This window comes from Chiloscyllium plagiosum, chromosome 20, assembly GCF_004010195.1.
Source record: "Chiloscyllium plagiosum isolate BGI_BamShark_2017 chromosome 20, ASM401019v2, whole genome shotgun sequence".
Lineage (NCBI taxonomy): Eukaryota > Metazoa > Chordata > Chondrichthyes > Orectolobiformes > Hemiscylliidae > Chiloscyllium > Chiloscyllium plagiosum.
Genome location: NC_057729.1, coordinates 43,986,706 through 44,006,089, shown reverse-complemented (window position 1 = coordinate 44,006,089; position 19,384 = coordinate 43,986,706). Strand labels below are relative to the sequence as shown.

The 19,384-nt window shown below is 40.1% G+C and overlaps 1 protein-coding gene across 4 annotated transcripts in view; it reads left to right on the top strand.

Annotated features, from left to right (window-relative positions):
* The window catches only part of LOC122560216 (calcium-responsive transactivator-like), a 119,320-nt gene that overhangs the window by 65,170 nt on the left and 34,766 nt on the right, over positions 1 to 19,384 (top strand). For 2 of the 4 annotated variants that reach the window (XM_043710641.1, XM_043710640.1), the window contains exon 11: positions 6,579 to 6,696. The exons of 1 other annotated variant lie outside the window; for it this stretch is intronic. In XM_043710641.1, the coding sequence (XP_043566576.1) occupies positions 6,579 to 6,696 (118 nt within the window). Of the gene's footprint in view, positions 1 to 6,212; positions 6,697 to 19,384 lie in introns of those variants that run through there. One more of the 4 variants, XM_043710642.1, reaches the window with a different exon arrangement.

The following is a 19,384-nucleotide window of genomic DNA, read 5'->3' as shown; positions in this document are numbered from 1 at the left end:
AGAGTTGATGAAGATAATGCAGTAGATGTTATTCACATAAACTTTGAAAAGCATGTGATATAAGGACTGCATTTATTCAGAAAATAGAAGCATATAGCATTAAAGAGATGGTGGCAAAGGCATAGGAAACATAGAGTCATGATGAATACATATGCAGTGGAAAGGAATATTGAATCCAATTGTGTGCACCAGGATTTTGAGGCTCTGGAGAAGGTTAAGAATATGTTTCCCAAGATCATAGAATCATAGACTTCTTACAGAATGGAATCAGGCGATTTGGCCCATGGAGTTCACACCAACCATCTGAAAAATATCCCACCCAGACCCACCCCATCCCTGTAACCACACATTTCCCATGGCTAACCCACCTAGCTTCGACATCCATGGACACTATGGGCAATTTAGCATGGCCAGTCAAGCTAACCTGCACATCTTTGGACTGTGGGAGGAAACTCTTGCACCCAGAGTAAAAAACACACACACACACACACTTGTCTGAGCGTGGAATCGAACCTCAGTCCTTGGTGCCATGAGGCAGCAGCGCTAACTGTTGTGCTGCCCTAGATGATACCAGGGATGAAAGATTCAGATATGTTGTGAGATCAGAGAAACAGGGATTGTTCCCCTTAGAGCAGACTTAACGGGAGGCCAAATAGTGATGTTCAACATCATGAGTATTTTCTTACAGTAATTAGGGATAAACTATTTCTTCTGGCAACTGGGTTAGACATCAACGATCATAAGAGATTCAAAAAAACTAAAGTGGAAATGAGGAAATTCCTTTGCAGATTGGATTGTAAAGATCTGGAGTGCAATTCCAAGAAAATGTTGGAATTAGATCCCATGGGAACTTGCAAAAGACAATTGGACATATACTTGAAGAATAATTCTCAGGAATGTAGGGTTTCAGACTAAATTAACAACTCTTCCAAAAGTTGGCAGAGCTATGATAGGACAAATGGCTTCCTTGTACGCTGTAAGATTCTATGATGTCTTAACTTAGCAGACACACAGTCCTGTGTTGTAGCTTCACCAGACTGACTGCGGAGGTTCAGGTATTCCTGTTGCTGGTTCAGGTGTACTCCTCTCTCTATATTTATTAAACCAAGGTTGGCTGCCCTGACCTGATGGTAAAACTAATGAGGAATTTGTTGAGTCATGAAATTAAGCATTGTGGTAAAACACAAAATTCTTGTGGCTGCTGTTGATGGCCTGTCTTGGCCAATGAAGGACCAGATCTGAGCTGCTACTCTTGTGTTTAATTTAGCCCATTTAGCACTGTGATATTGCCATACCAAATGATGAACGGCACTCTCAATGCAATTGTACAGGTGAGTGGTTAAATTCCAGAGCGATCCAATATATCTTGCCATTTTCCCATTGTACCTACACCTGCTTTTTGAAAAAGATATAATTAGACTCACTTGTCTCTCTTCCTAAACAACACAGCAATTTTTTTCTCTTTATCCAATACCCTTTTCAAAATGATCACTGAATTGGCTTCTACAACCACATCAGGCAGTGCGTCATAGTTTGTAATGCACAGCATATGTCTTTCTCTCCTTGCATAACCTCTAGTTCTTTTGCCAATTACTTTTTAAATCTGTCTCCCATGGTTACCAACACTTCTGCCAGAGGAAACAGTTTTATTTGTATGTTTGTGGGTTTTGAGTGTCTCTGGCTGGGCCCGCATTTATTGCCCATTCTTAAGTGCCATCAAGAAGGTACTGGTGAACTGCCTTTCTGAACTGCTGCAGTCCATGTGGTGAATACACACTCACAGTGCCATTAGGAGTGCATTCCAGGATTGGGGCAGCACAGTGGCACAGTGGTTGGCACTGCTGCCTCAGAGCACCAGGAACCCAGGTTTGATTCCTTGATCAGGCAACTGTCTGTGTGGAGTTTGCACATTCTCCCCATGTCTGCATGTATTTCCTCTAGGTGCTCTGGTTTCCTCCCACAGTATAAAGGTGTACAAGTTAGGTAGGTTGGCCATGCTAAATTGCCTTGTAATCTCCAGGGGTGTGTAAATTAGCCATGGGCTAAAAGGAAGAAAGCTCCATACGGGGTTATGGGTGTGGGGGGAGAAAGCTGGTTGGGTCCAGGTGCAATGCTGTTCAGAGCGGTGGTGCAGACCTGATGGGCCAAATGGTCTATTTGCACTGCAGTGATTCTGTGATTCTATGATTTTGAGCTGGCAATATTGAAGGAACAGTGATTTAGTTTCAAGGCAGGATGATGAGTGATTTGGAGGGGTGGCTATGGTAGTGGTTCCCAAATGCCTGGAGGTGGAGGCTGTGGGTTTGGAACAGCCTGTCAAATGGGGCTTGGTGAGTTGCTGCAGTGCAGCTTGTCTATAGTACACAGTGCTGTCCCTGTCTGGGTTTGGCAAAAGGAGTGACTGTGTATTAAATGGTAGATGGAGCAGTAATCAAGAGGGCGGGCTACCTTGTCTGGATGGTGTTGAGCTTCATGAATTTTGTTGGAGCTGTACCCTTTTATTGAGAGTATCTCATTGCAATTCTGATCAGCTTATTTAGATTGTGTACAGAGGCTTTGGGGTATTACAGCATGTTACCCAACATAATATTCCAGTCCTTGATCTACTTTTGTAGCCACAGTATTTATGTGGCTGGTTCCATTAGGTTTCTGGTCAATGGTAACCCCCAAACTGTTGATTTTGGGGAATTCAGTTAGGGCTTGCTACCTGTGGAATTGGACTGTTTCAATATCTGAGGAGTTGTGTCTGATATTGAATGTTGTTCAATCATCAGTGGATGTCTCTATTGTTGTATTGTTGATTTTATGTAGAGCAGAGGCCATTGATGAAGCTGCTCAAGAAGATTGGGCCTGGGCATTACTCTGAGTTCACACTCGATCTATCAAAACCCTAAAGGTTATTCACAACATGTATCAAATCTCCTCTTGCTCTTCCCTGCTGTAAGAAGAAATACTCTAATATCTTTAGTCTTCCACGTCACTGAAGTCTATTACTCCTGGTACCATTGTTCATAAATTTCCTTTGCACCCTCTGAAACCTTAAAATTCTTTTTGCAGTTTGGTGCCCACCATTGACCAGAATTCTCCAGTTGAAATTTAACCAATGTTTTCTAACAATTTAGCATAACTTCCTTGCTTTTGTGTTCTATATCTGTATTTGTTAATCCAAGAATCATGAAAGCTATTTTAAAAGTCCTTATTTCTGCTGCACCTTCAAAGACTTGTGTATGTACATCCCAGATTAAAATTGAATCATTAACGAGTTTTGAGAAGATTTGTAGTTCAGGTTGATGTTTTGGATATAGGTTTGCTCGCTGAGCTGGAAGGTTCATTTCTAGACAGTGATGTTATTTCCTGTGGTGAAGTCACTTCCTGTTCCTTTTCTTAGGGGTGGTAGATGGGGTCTAACTCAATGTGTTTGCTGATAGGGTTCCGGTTGGAATTTCATGCTTCTAAGAATTCTCATGCATGTCTCTGTTTGGTTTGTCCTAGGATGGACACTAGCCACTCTCCCCTACATCAAAGACATCTCGGAAATGACTGCCAGACCCCTTGGCACCATAGTAGCCCATAAACCTACCAACACACTAAAACAGCAGCTAATGAACTTGAAAGACCTTATACAAACAAAGAGCAAAACTAATGTCATTTATAAAATACCGTGCAAGGACTGTAACAAACACTACATTGGACAAACAGGCAGAAAACTAGCCACCAGGATACATGAACACCAACTCGCCACAAAATGACATGACCCTCTCTCACTAGTATCCTTACATACAGATAAGGAAGGACACCACTTCAACTGGGACAACACATCCATTCTAGGACAAACCAAACAGAGACACGCATGAGAATTTGTAGAAGCATAGCATTGTTGAACTCTATCAACAAACACATCAAGTTATACCCCATTTACCATCTCCTGAGAAAAGGAACAGGAAGTGACTTCACCACAGGAAATGACATCACCAACTCAAAGAAACCCAAACATATAAATAGAGAGCAGGAATTTTCAGCAGTGCTTCGCCTGAGGCCCACTGAAGATGATACCTAGTAGGGTAAGGAAATGCTTGGAAATGAACCTTCCAGCTCAGTGAGCAAACCTACATCCAATTGAGCCATTAAGTTTATATTTCCTTTCCTCATTCCTCCTGTCAAAATTAATCATAACTTCTCTGTGTTTAAGTTTTATCTTCTACAAGTCTTCCCATTTTGCCCATCTCTGTCCTAGAACTTTGTTACTGTTTTTATTTCTCAATATGTACTATATTGCTATGTTTCCTATGGCAGGTTTTGAGGTGGTGAGTTCCTTACACACTGAATTTCCAGCCATAGTATTATATGGTATTCCAGTTAAGTTTCTGATCTGTGGTGGTGCTAAGGATGTCGATGGTAAGTGGTTGAACAGTAGTGTTGCCATTGACCATCAAAGGGTTAGGACTTGTTAGACACGGTCATTGTCTGGCAGAAATGGTACTGTATATTATCAAATGCCTTTGAAAGTCCTTCTACTTGCAACTGTGCCACTCTTGTTAACCTTCTCTATTATTTCATCGAAGAGCTTGATCAAAATCATCAAGCATGACTTGCCTTCCACAAATCCTTGCTTGCTTTCACATATTAGCATATGCTCTCCCATATGCTGATTAATTTTGTCCCAGCTTACTGGCTTTAAAAAATTTCTCACCACCACCATTTCTCTGACTGATCTATAGTTACTGAATTTATCCTTTCTCTTAGTGAAAGATTTTTCACTGGTTCACTGCAAATGCAATGTGAAAGTGATCCCACGCATTTCACACAATAAATATCTCAACGTAAGATGCAGAAGACCGATGTATCAGAGCTTGTTGCTTTCTGAACCAAGTTGTTCTAGTGTAGCATCACTTAGGAAAACAAAATAAATCCAGCATAGCCTTACACAGCCTGCCCTGTAAACCTGTGTTCCAACAAACAGCTGAGTAATACAAGACAAAATGGTAAAACACTGAGTAATACAGGCTGCAACTGCACAGACAGAAGCAGCACTAATGACCAGAATTTGACTGATGTTGGGACTATATTTGGATGATGAGCACACACTGGCAGCTGGACTGTATCAGCTATTTCCCTGGATTTGCCTTCCTAATTGGCCACCACCAGGCGAACAGTGCAACCTGTCAGCACAGATCATAGGGCTGGCAGTTCTGAAGCTTCAGCTGCTGCACTGGGAGATGTGGTGCTGCCGATGGAGGCTGGGGAACATGAGGGCTCTTCACATGGAAGCGACCATGAGTAAGTAAATTATTTAATTTTAAAGATCAGATGGCCAAGGGTTGTAGGCCTGACCAATTGGTGGAAAACCCTCCAGTGATATTGTTGGGCCATGGGGGTATTATTTGCAGCTGGCCTCCACGTTCTGGGCCATAGGGCTTCTGACTCTGATGGCCTCTCCAGGAAGCTGCTGTCAAATTGCTCGTGGAGGGGGGAGGGCGTTATTGCTGCCAAAATGGCAGAGCAAGAAATTGTGGTTGCTAGATTCAGCTCCCTGATGTTGTGCTGGTAGTCAAAGTACAATTTGATAAGAAACTAAAGATTTGGTGAGAAGCTATACAATGACAATGTAATTTGACATATTGCTAGATTCTATCAATGGCATTTGAAATACCCAAGTAAATGAATTACTAAAGAGCTTAAGAGGTAGATATCATTTCTAAGAAGGCCAGAGACTGAATTGGCTTGGAGTTGTGGCATTAATCTATGTTCTCATTAAGCCTTCACAACTTTTTTTTAGTGTTGAGAATCAAATGGAAAATCATCATAATCTGTGATGCTTTAGACTTGTAAAACTATTTTGCTGAAAAACAAGCTAAATATTCCGTACCCTTATTTTGAGTCAGACCATTGTTTCAATCTCCAAACCTTATGCACACTTTAATTTCTGCCTGTAAGCATGTACCTAGATAAAACAGATTGTTGAGAAATGAATCTTCAAACATCAGTACACTTGGAGATACTATGCTAACTGTACAATTAGCTAACGTTAGCTTGAGATAAGCCTGTTAGATTTTCATGTACAGTTTTGCAGGAATTATCTTGCCAACATCAGATTTGTTTTTGTTAAGATTTTCAGAAATTCCTGTAGGACCAAAATTGAATTCTTAAAGAAGTTAACTGTCGCTAAGACAATAACATAAAAGAATTCATTCTTTCTCTTACCCAATCAATAGATTCTTCACCATGGGGCAAAGGCAGAAACCCGAAGATAGGAAGCAATTACGACATCAAAATGCAGGACTGCTGAGACATTCCTATGATAACTAGCAGAGCTCTCTGTTGTCTAATGTTGATCCACTTTCCATTTGATGAACGTATTCCGCAGTATATCCATCTGCAGCACTGCAGTGTTTGTCTAAGAGACCCTTTAGAAGCTCGAGGCATGGTCCAGTTTATTTGATGTAGTGCTCCTGAGGCTTTAATCCCTCTACAAGATATTTATTTGTGCTGAGGAGTGGTGAAAAAATCAATCACTTGATGATTTGTTCCCACACTCTGGAAGATGTATCTCTTCAGTTGTTCTTTCTCTTTGTGCTCAGTGCAACAATCCAGCTGAGGTGCTAGACGTGAGTGTGGGACTGCAAATCAACACTGCCAGCACCATGACTTCAAATCAGAAACGGGCCTCTGGCACAGCTTTGGAGGTACTGCATACAGGTGAGAGCAGCACAATCTCGGGCATCAGAGACAACGTCTTTAGTGGGTACATCTGATGACTGGTCAGGATACCCTTGGGCTTTCTCCAACCCTCAGGGTCCGAACCTCCCCTGTTGACGTCATGTCTTAACTTATTCCTCAGTTAAATATGTTCAAGAGGAATGTTCTAATGCCGTAAATAGCCTTCCGTGCTTTAACCTGGCTGCACCCCTGACCACGGCCCTTTCTTGGATTTTGCAATCATTAATAATGATTAAGATTACTAAATACTCTCAGGATGGTGTGGAATTAATCACAACAGCATTAAATGGGCAGACCCTTTTATTTAAATCAATCTGTTCAGATATATTATTACACTCATCTGGAGCAAGCGGGACTTGATATCCAAGCCTCCTGGCTCAGAGCTAGGAATACTACCACCGTGGCCACAAGAGCCCTCTTTAACTGGGCAGACATATCTTTAACTGGGTAGACATATCAAGGTGAGCTGATATGCATCCACCTGCCCTTATCTTATATTGGTTTTGTTAAATTGGCACAACATCTTAGCATTTATTAGTTCCCTAGAATCCAAGGTGCAATAATTTCCAGTTACTCCACTCATCCATTTTGGATACCGGAACAGCGGCCAAATCTTTTGCAAACTGGATCAGATGGGATGCTTCATCAGAAGAACAGCTGAATATCTTAATGTTGAGCTTGTCAAACTATAGTAGTTGGACAGAAAATGTTGTAAAGATTGAGATGAAAGTTGAAATGGCATTTTTGGTAGCAAGATGTATCAAGAGTGTAATTGCTTTGATAACGAGGCTGGCGTGTCTCATTTATAGATTGAATTCCCGTATCCCAATCCAGGTTAGATGAGCAACATAATATACAAAGAGCTGTAATAAGTTCATTGCCTTAACTATGTTTTCTAATTACTGAAGTTATTGATCAGTCTGAATTTATCAAAGCCTCTGTTTGCCACATATTCTGTTTATAATGAAGACAAGCATTGGGTGAATTTATAATTAAATTTATGAAGAGTTATGATTAACATTCTTACAGGATTTTTTTGATGCTTTATTTAAAACACTGAGTATTAGAAGGGATTGACACTTATTTATTGAATGACTGACTGTCAACTCCCTACTGGCCAAACCAGAACTGAGATGTTAGTGCAGCAGTCACAAGACAACCCTAGTAGCAGTATGTTGCAGGGTAACAACTCCTACTTTCTCTCTGACAAAGTATAAAAACAACTAGAATGGGAAATTTCAGTAGAAGTTTCACTTTGAGCTGAGATTAATTAGTATTGTTGAAGCAATAAGGTGAGTTTACTATATAGTTTTCCTGTGCCATCCCCAATTTGGATGCTTAATATGAATAGTGAGTGTATTCTACTCTATTTTCTTGAAGAGCCCACAACTACACAAAGAAATGTACCACTGACAATATTACAGTGAACTAGGTTGGTGAGGCTTTTTAACCTTTGAGGACACAGGTCCAAATTAGCCAAATGACATTTATGACCATCTTCCTGATTTTAATTTTACTCACTGATTTATTGTAGAGCAAATTATACAGGAACATTTAAAGTATTTTACAAGAAGACTAAAATAAAGGACATTCTGACTGATTTTTCTGTTTTTTAAAGCACTGATGACATTTACTTTTAACTGTAAGATTTTTTGCTCTTGTATGAACAATGGTTCTTTGCATGAGGCCAAGAATTGGTATCCTTCTCTCTTAGAATTCCCAGAAATTGTTAGGGAGACAGCCAATGGCAGGAACAGTGGATACAGAATCTGTGGTTGTGTCAGTGGATAATTAACTTGGGATATGATATTCTTTTGAGTAGAAATCTGTTCCAGGTGGAAAATGTTATGGTTCGGAATTTTATGCAGCCGTAAGGACACACTGATTTTTGAAAGAATATATTTCTATAAAGTAATCTACTGGGACTATTCACAGTCCCATGAAGCTCTTCTATCTCAGGATATTGTAAATGACTGCTAAACCTGCCCTAGTTTGACACGTTTATTAGTGAGTTGCAGAGTTGCACACAGTAGTTCTCAGCCATTCTCAGTATCTTGGTTACCCTTGAATAGATTGTGCAATTTTCATAAATATTGTATATTTATTTAAAGTTGTGTCTTAGCTTCTCCTCTCCAAATTATTCCTTTTACTCTCTGTTCCTTGCAAAAGCAGTTATTTGGTATACTGTTCCATGATCCCCAGCAGCCTCATGTACACTATTTTAATTAAGTGGGTATATTTATGTGTGGACCTGAAATGATTGTGTCAGGCCATCCACTTATGAACAATGCAACCAATTTCCTTTTGCATTCACCCAACTTCTAGGATAGGTGAGGGAAGGCGGAATCATACTGTTAACATTGTGCATTTTAGGACATTTCCTCTTGTTCTGACCTATCCGATGGGTCACATGGGGATGAACAAAACTAAAACGTGGCCTGACTGGCCAACATGCCTGTTCTCTGGCTCCAAATTGATTCCCATTTTTGTGGAGATGGGATTGGAACCAACAGCGCTATCCACCCACAGACAATGAGTATCCAATTAGAATCAGTAATTAAGTCTAATTAGAGAAGCCAATGCAGGATGTTCCAGTCAGCCTCCAGGTCCCTTCCCAAAGCCGATGGAAGACTGGAACCTGGCAGATTACGATCCCTGACTGGGTATGTGAGCAGCTATCGCCTGACCTGTAGAGATGCTCCCCTTTCCGCAGCATCTCCCTTTTCCTTGGCTGCTGAATCAACTAAAGATGTGGAGAGGTTGGAGATGAGGAGCTTTCATGTTAAGTGCTTTTCCTGTAAATTACCTCCCATTACTGCCTGCTACTCCTCTCATGCTGAAAGGTCTCAGATTCAAGCTTCAAGAGTCTGCCGCTGCCTTTAATTGGATTGAGAGGTTTTCTCTGGACCAATGGCAGGCCCTCCTCAAAATGAAACTTGAAAGTGTGACTGTTTCCCTGGAGATAGATTCTGTATCCAGGAACAGCCATAAGGTGAGTTTACTATGTGGTCTTCCTAATCCATCCCCAATTTGGATGCTTGACATGAATAGTGAGTATATTCCACTCTATTTTTTTGAAGAACCCAAAACTGCACAAAGAAATGTACCACTGACACTATCATAGCGAACTAGATTGGTGAAGCTTTTTAATCTTTGAGGACACAGGTACAAATTAACCAAATGACATTTATGACTATCTTCCTGATGTTAATTTTTATTCATCTTACTCATTGATTTATTGTAGAGCAGTTCCTCTGCCAACAAAATTATACAGGAACATTTTAAGTATTTAACGAGAAGATTAAAGTAAAGGGAATTCTGATCTCCTTATAGGAAAACTTCTGTTTTCTTTTTGTTAGAGGGAAATCAACCCTTTTAGTCTCTCTTTTCTTTCTCTTGTTATTGATAGTAAGCTTCTTATTCTTTAATCGGCTGGTCAATCTTGAAAATATGCTGCAGTGTATATTCCCCAGTGATAGGAAATGAACTCTCAATGTCTACCCTGTCAAGCCTCTTCAGAAACTTTTATAGCAGCAGTTTGTTTGTCTGTTTGTGAACATTATACCTCAAAAAATGATGAAACCGGTACACAGAATATTATGACCCAAGGAATAAATCATTAGTTTTTGCCAAAGTTGTGATCTAGATCAAGGTCCTGGGACTTTTTTAAAGGAGCCATTCATGTTGGGAAGAAGGTGAATTGACCTATGTGTTTAGGAGAGATTTTAATCTGGAAAGTAGAAAACATTTGGAGGTAGGGACCATGCTAGACTCAATTCTACCACTCCATAGGCTTTGTTCCCTAAAATTTTCAGTGGGGGAGCATTGTGGTGATAGTGACCAAAACTCAGTAAGTTTTAAAGTAGTTATGGAAAAGCACAACATTGGGCTGGAAGTAAAGGTTTTAAGTTGGTCAATCTTATTACAAGATAGGATCTGGCCAAGCAGTTTCTTGTAGAGAAATCTACATCAGAGCAATGGGAAACATTTAAAAAGGAAATAGTAAGAGTGCAGGGCTAACATCTTTCTGTACAGGTGAAGAGGGGAGCAAGAAAGTCCGGGGAACCCTAGATGTCGAGGAATATACTGGACAGGATAAGGAATAAAATGGAAGCTTTTGGTAGTTATCAAGAGCTTAAAAACAGTTGAAGCCCTAGAGAAGAGTAGTAAATGCAGAGGATTACTTAAAAAGTGGGCATGAAAAGCACTGGTTAGTAAAATAAAAGATAATCCAAAGATGTTTACAAGGTATATTCAGTGTAAAAGGGTAACCAGGGCTTAATAGAGACCAAACCAAGTGTGGGGCCTGAAGACATATGCGATTTTTAATGATTATTTTGTAATCATTGTGGAGAAGAATATGGTAGGGTATGGAAGTCAATGAGTGTGAATGTGATAAACTTGAACAAATTAGCTTTGAGAGGGAGGAAGTATTTTTGGGATTAAAATTGGATAAATCCCAAGCCCAATGAGATATATCCTAGGCAGCTGTGAGAGTCAAAAGTGGAGATTATAGAAGCCTGGACATTAATTTTCAAATTATCTCAAGACACATCGGGGAGATATGCTGGGGATTGGAAGAAGCTAATGGGATAAACCAGGGAACTACAGACAAGTGAGTATAACATCTAGTGTTAGGCAAACTTTTGGAAAAAATTCTGAGGGACAGAATTTATCTCCAGTTGGAGTCACAAGGATTAGTCAAGGATCATTTGCATGTCTTGGTCAATGGGAGATCAGGTATAACAAATTTGATTGATTTTTTTGAGGAGGTAACTAGGTGTATGGATGAGGATCATGCAGTTGATGTATGCTACATAGACATCAGTAAGGCTTATGACAAAATGCCTCTTGGCAAACAGGTCAAGAATTACCCTTGGGATCCAGGACAAGTTAGATTCAAAATTGGCTCAGTAGCAAGAGGCATAGAGCTGTTTGAAGTTTGTTTTTGTGAATGGAAACCTGTATCCAATGGCATTTAATAGAGTTTGGTACTGGGCCTTCTGCTGTTTATAGTATACATTAATGATTTTGACACACATGTGAAGGTCATATCAGTAAATTTGCAGATGACATAAAAATTGATAGTGTGATAAGTAGTGAGGAGGCAAGTTGTACACCACAAAAAGATATAGACAGGCTGGTCAATTGGGCAGGATAGTGGCAGGTGGAGTTTAATCCTGAAAAGTATGGAATTGATATACTTTTGGGAGGTGTAACAACCATATCTTTTTATTTTTCTGTATTTTTGAGTATGGACTGAAATCATTGAAGGATAAGGGGTAAACCTTTTAGAATTGAAATGAGGAGAAACATCTTCACCCATAGAGTGGTGAGCCTGTAGAATTCGCTACCATAGAAATAGGTTGAAGCTAAAACATTGTGTTTTCAAGAAGGAGGTAGATATAACTATTGTGGCTAAAGGGATCATGGGATATGGGGGGATGGCAGGATTAGGGTATTGTGTTGGATGATCAGCCATGATCATAGTGATTGGTGAACAGGCTGAAGGGATCAAATGGCCTACTCCTGCTCTTATCCGCTGTACTTCTTTGTTTCTCTGGGAAAAAAACAAAAATGGTTGAAATGTTGCTGCACTTTACAAAACCAGTTACCAACGCATACTGTAAGTGCTGTTTTGTAGGACGTGTGTAAAAAGTGAAATTTGGATAGCAATAAGTAGCTCATTGTTCAGTGGAGTGGTGATCAGTTGCCAATGACAAGCACCTTCTGCCTGCCAACACCTGTGTGATTGGCTCACAGGTGAACAGCTTGTGAGTATGAATGATATAGCCAGACCTCTGAAAGGGGAAGTGGTGTTCTTATCTCTACAATTTAAAAAAAAACTAAAGTTTGAAGAAAGCCAGTTTAATTTCCCTTTCCACTCACTATAGGTCAGATAATTTGTGAACCAGTCACTCTGTGCCTCCTACAAGGAAGTGTAAATCACCTGGAGAAGAGATAGATCGATGAACAACAAGTCCAGACAAACTCAGTGAACCCTTTGGGCAGGAGCCATTGAACAGCATTCTCAGATTTTCCCTCCATTCATTATACCAATGTTTCCTTTTTCTGTCTGTCTGTGTTTGTAGAGGAATTTTATAAGAAGGTCAGAGTTTTAACTATTTCCACTGGTTGAGCATTCTTAGTCTAAATATTAGAGCCACTCTGCTCGAGAGATGTGAGGGAGGATTTCAATGCTCAAAGGACGGTGGAGGTTGAAACTGTCTTTCATAAATAGCAGTTGGTGCTAGATCAGTTGTCAGTTTTAAGTCTGTGGTTGATAAATGTTTGATAAGCAAATGTATTGAGGTATTTGGGCAAAGGGCAGGCATATGAAGTTAGACCTCAGATCAGCGATGATTTCATTGAATGGTGGAACTGGCTTGAGGGGCTACATGGCCTAGCCCTGTTCCTGTATTCTTCTGTTAACATGTAGAGTTATATGTTGACGGTTCAAAGTTGTTTGCCAATAGATAGAATTTCTTTATTCATAATAAATAGTAATTCCTGTTAACTACAGAAATCTGGCCTGTGATTTCTGTTAACAAAGTCTACAAAGACAGTTAAATTGGAAAATTTTGGTAAAATCTTTTAAACTTTTGTGACAACTGAGAATAACGGGTTTTAATTTTCAGTGTGTTACCCCAATGAGGTATGACAAGCTTTGGAAACTTAATCTGGGTTGATTTTGAAACAGAAGCAACAAGGATTTGTTGTGGTATTATAAGTAACACAGATGAAGGAAAATGCCATGTCTTAAACACATCCTGTGTTTAAGACATGGCACTAGAAATGTCAAAGGAATTCCTGCAGATGGTTGGGTTGACCCAGCAGTCTGAAGGGAACTTCCAAAACCCAGGTTGATTGAATTGAAGGGTAAACTGGAGACAGCATTGCCTAACAGAGCTAAGGAGGCAAATATAACTGCAATACACAAATGGCATTTATGTTTAGAGGAAATACAAGTGAGACCAAGGACTCCAGACATTGAGATCTTGGAATCAAGTGATATTCAAATCAAACACCTTCCCACCCCAGTTATAGGCTCCTCCACCCTCTTCCGTCAGTCAGAAGATATAAAGGTTTGTATGAACGATTCAAATCAGCTTCTTCCTCACTGTTATAGAGTCATAGAGTTATAAAGATATACATGTATTAACAGATTCAAGAACAGCTTATTCGCTGCTGTTACAGAGTCATAGAGTCATAAAGATATACAGCATGGAAATGACCATTTGATCCAACCTGTCCATGCCGACCAGCTATCCTAAATAAATCTAGTCTTATTTGCCAGCTTTTAGCCCATTTCTCTGTCAACCCTTCCTATTCATATATCTATCTACATGCCCTTTAAAGTTGTAATTGTACCAGCCTCCATCACTTTTTCTGGCAGTTCATTCCGTACACACACCACCCTCTCTGTGAAAAAGTTTCCCCTTAGATCCCTTTTAACTCTTTCCCCTCTCACCTTAAACCTATGTCCTGTAGTTTTGGACCTCGTAGGAAAAGACCTTATCTATTTACCCTATCCATGCCGTTCATGATTTTATAAACCTCTGTAAGGTCACCACTTAGCCTCCAACACTCCAGGGAAAATAGCCCCAGCCTATTCAGCCTCTCCCTACAGCTCAAGCCCTCCAACCCTGGCCAACATGCTTTAAATCTTTTCTGAACCCTTACAAATTGCACAACATTTTTCCTATATCAGAGAGATCAGAATTGCATGTAGTATTCCAATAGTGGCCAAGCCAATGTCCTCTACAGCCACAAAGTGACCTCCCAGCTCCTATACTCAATGCACTGACTAATAAAGGCAAACATACCAAACGCCTTCTTCACTATCCTATCTACTTTTAACTCCACTTTCAAGGAGCTATGAACCTGCACTCCAATGACTCTTTGTTCAGCAACACTCCCCAGGACCTTACCATTAAGTGTGTACGTCCTGCCCTGTTTTGCCTTTTCAAAACACAGCACCTCACACTTATCTAAATTAAACTCCATCTGCCAATCCTCGGCCCATTTGCCCATCTGATGTTATCAGACGTTTGAATGGACCTTTTTAATGTTAATGTTGATCTCTCTCGGCAACTGTAACATTATATCCTGCTTTGTTTTGTTACCCTGATGCATTTGTATAGTATGATCTGCCTGTAAACCATGTAAGACAACACTTTTCACTGTACTTCGGTACATGTGATAGTTATAAATCAAGTCAAATATTCAGTTATGGTTAAAACAACTTGAGCATGAGGAGGAAATGAGAAGAACCTAGCGATAGCAGGAAAACACATGCTGAAAAAGACAAGGAAATGGAAATGGAAAAAATGGACATGAGACAACTGTAATTAGAATTGCAAGAGAGAGAAAAAGTGAAAGAGTGTAAGTTTTAAATAATGTATTTGAAATAGGAGTTGTTAATTGCTGATGCAGGTTCAGCTGGGAAAAATCTGTGTCATATTCTGAAATTCTGTCAGGAAACGTTGAAGTTTTCACAGGCCTTACCAACATTTGAGGAAAAGGATGTGGACGCATCTTTTGTATCATTTCAAAAAAAATGGTGAGACAATTGAATTGGACAGAAGAAGTCTGGCACTGCTCTTGCAGAATAAGTTGACATGCAAAGTACGGGAAATTCATGCTTCACTGCTGGAGGAAGTTTCTTGGAAGTATGGCGCTCTTATAGAAAAGTATAATGGCTGCATATGAGTTAATGTCTGAGGCATAAAGACATAGGTTCTTGAATTTAAGAAAATAGCCTCAGCAAACCTACCTTGAATTTGAAAGGGTTAAGCAAAGTAATGCTAACAGGTAAACATGAGCATTAAAAGCTGTAACCACGTATAAAGCTCTTCGAAAGATTATTCTCTTAGAGGAATTTAAAAACATTCTACCTTCTGCAATAAGAAACCATGAAGACTGCTAAGTAGGCAGCAAAAGAGACTGACTATTTTGCTATCCATAAAACTGAATCATTTTCCCATTACTCTCATAAATTCAAAAGGGATAGAAAGTGGAAGAGTTCAGTAACGGCACACAACCAGGGTAAAGAATGGATAGCTCAGAATGCCCTAAGGTCATTCAGATCAGAAGGGGAAGTGCTGAGGTGGGGGTGATAATTGGAAGTTCAGGTGTTTCCATTTTAACAAGGGACATACTTATTCAGAATATTGGAAGTTGTGAAGGAAACCCAGTAGACTTACTGCAGCTTATAAAAGTGAAGGAAGGAAAGGGCAATGGATCGGATTGTACCTTTAATTACAACAAATAGATGGGAGCTGTGAGGGATGAATATATACATAAGGTAAATGAGAGATATGAAGGGTTTTTTTCCTAATGGAAAGATAACCCTTTTTTCTTCTATTTAACTTTATTAAGATAAACTCTATTTAGGCATGAGGATAATTCAAAAGAGGTATTTGGCACATCTTTGTTAATTGAGGCTCAGGAAGCAGATCCAGAGTTAAACAGTTTGCACAGAGAGCTGACCCTGCAGCTGAGGTTGAAGGAGGTCTGCAGTGCTGTAATAATAAAAGTGGAGTTCCAATGAGGAACTGAAATCATCATCTTAGAGATACAGACAAAGAATGGATGGTTGTTCACCAGATTGTGCTATAGATATATTGCAAGTATGGCAGGACATATGGGAAAATGGAAAACATTGGCATAAATAAATAGGCATTTTACATGGCCAAGACTTCATAAAGATGTAGTGCACTTCTGTAAAATGTGTCATACATGTCATTTGGTTGGATAACATCAGAATGTAATCAAACAAGCACCTTTGATACCCGTACCAGTTTTTGAAGAACTATTTAGTTGTGTATTAGTCAATTGTGTAGGACTGTTACTGATAACAAAAGCAAAACTTGAGTATATCCTTACAATTAGGGATATGACAACCTAAATTCCAGAAGCAATTCATTTAAGGACAATTACAGCTAGGGTGATAATAGAAAAGTCAACTCTCTTTTTTATCAATTGACACACAGTCTGTTCTAACTTTATGTCTAAAGTTTTCCAGGAAATCAAAAGCAGTCTAAGTATTAAATCAGTTGGAGTTAACTACAGTCTGCAAGCACAGGGAATTTTGAAGAGATACTATTAGACTCTCAAAACTATGACTAAAGCATACTGTCACAAATATCTATGGGAGTGGGACAAAGGATCAGATTTCTTACTAATTATTACCAGAGAGTACCCAAATAAATCTACTGGCTTTGGTCCAATTGAATTGATTTATGGTCCTGAGAGTAGAAGTCCATTAAAATTGATTAGGGAGAAGTTCTAGAAATAAAAAAAGACACATTCTTAATGTTGGTTCAAGTATCCATTTCCAAAGCAAGTGGCAGAGGGATAGGAACCTAAACAGCAAGACAATAGGGACCAAATTAAAGACATACACAAAAGAATTGGATATAAGGAATGTGATAAACAGAGAATTCAAGACACAATGCTAAACACCTAGAACAGGATTGAAAATGTTAAGAAGACTTAATGTGTGGAACATTCATAATGAAGTGGATGAACTTGTCATGCAAGTAGGTATAAATGGATATGATAAAGTTGGTTTCCAGAGACATGGTTGCAAGGCGACCAGGTTTGGGAACTGAATATGCAGGGGTATTCAGTTTCTAGGAAGGACAGACAAAAAGGAAAAGGAGGTGAGGTGGTATTGCTGGTTAAAGAGAACATTAACATAATAGTTAGAGAAGATATTAGATTAGATTAGATTAGATTAGATTAGATTACTTTACAGTGTGGAAACAGGCCCTTCGGCCCAACAAGTCCACACCGACCCACCGAAGCGCAACCCACCCATACCCCTACATTGCAATTTAGCATGGCCAATTCATCTAACCTGCACATCTTTGGACTGTGGGAGGAAACCGGAGCACCCGGAGGAAACCCACACAGACACGGGGAGAATGTGCAAACTCCACACAGTCAGTCGCCTGAGGCGGGAATTGAACCCAGGTCTCTGGCGCTGTGAGGCAGCAGTGCTAACCATTGTGCCACCGTGCCACCCATTCTGCTGTTGTAGAATCTATGTGGGCAGAGCTTAGAAACACCAAGGGACATAAAACAATGGTAGGAGTTGTGCATAGACCCCAAACTGTGGTAATGTTGGAGAAGACATTAAACACAAAATTAAAGTCGCAAACAGTTAAGGTACTGCTGCAATTATGAATAACATTTATCTTCTTATCGGTTGGGCAAACCAAATCAGTAACAATATCAGAGAGAAGCAATATGTGTGTATAGGAGTTGGAAGGTCATGTTGCGGTACATACAGGACATTGGTGAGGCCACTATTGGAATATTGTATGCAATTTTGGTCTCCCTGCTATCGGAAGGATGTTTTTAGATTAGATTACATACAGTGTGGAAACAGGCCCTTCGGCCCAACAAGTCCACACTGACCGCCGAAGAGCACCCACCCAGACCCATTCCCCTTCACCTAACACTACGGGCAATTTAGCATGGCCAATTCACCTAACCTGCACATTTTTGGACCATGGGAGGAAACCGGAGCACCCGGAGGAAACCCACGCAGACACGGGGAGAATGTGCAAACTCCACACAGTCAGTCGCCTGAGGCAGGAATTGAACCCGGGTCTCTGGCGCTGTGAGGCAGCAGTGCTAACCACTGTGCCACCATGCCACCCACTTGAAAGGGTTCAGAAAAGATTTACAAGGATGTTGCCAGGGTTGGAGGCTTTGAGCTATAGGGAGAGGCTGAATAAGTTGGGGCTGTTTTCCCTGGAGCATCAGAGACTGAGGGGTCACTTTACAAAGGTTTATAAAATCATGAAGAGTGTGGATAGGGTAAATAGACAAAGTCTTTTCCCTGAGTTGGGGTAGTCCAGAACTAGAGGCCATAAGATTAGGGTGAGGGGAAAGATTTAAAGAGGACCTAACGGGCAACTTTTTCATGCAAATGGTAGTGCATGTATGGAATGAGCTGCTAGAGGAAGTGGTGGAGGCTGGTACAATTACAATATTTGAAAGACATCTGGATGGGTATATGAATAGGATACGTTTAGAGGGATATGGGCCAAGTGCTGGCAAATGGGATTAGATTTATTTAGGATATCTGGTTGGCATGGATGAGTTGAACTGAAGGGTGTGTTTCCGTGCTGTACATCTCTCTAATACTATGTGTACGATCTGGTTCCTGGTTCAATATGTTGAGAAATCCAACTAGAAGACAGACCATCCTAGATTGGAATTGTGTAATTAGAAAGGAATATTTGGCAGTCTAGCTGTACTAGGTCCCCTGGGGGAGAGAGACCACAATATGATATAATTATTCATTAAGATGGAAAGTGAGATAGTTAATTTTGAGACTAGGGTCCTGAATCTAAATAGGGGAAGCTATGATGGTAGGTGGCTCGAGGTGGTTGTGATAAATTGGGAAGCATTACTTAAAGGGATAATGGTGGATAGGCAAAAGGCAAACATTTGAAGAATGCATGGAGGAACTGCAACAATTGGTCATTCTTGTCCAGCACAAAAATAAACTGGGAAAGGAGGCTCTGCAATGGTGAACAAGGATAATTCGGATAGTATTAGATCCAAGGAAAGGGCATACAAATTGACCAGAACAAATAGCAGATCTCAGGGTTGGGAACAGTTTAGATTCAGCGAAAGAGAACAAAGG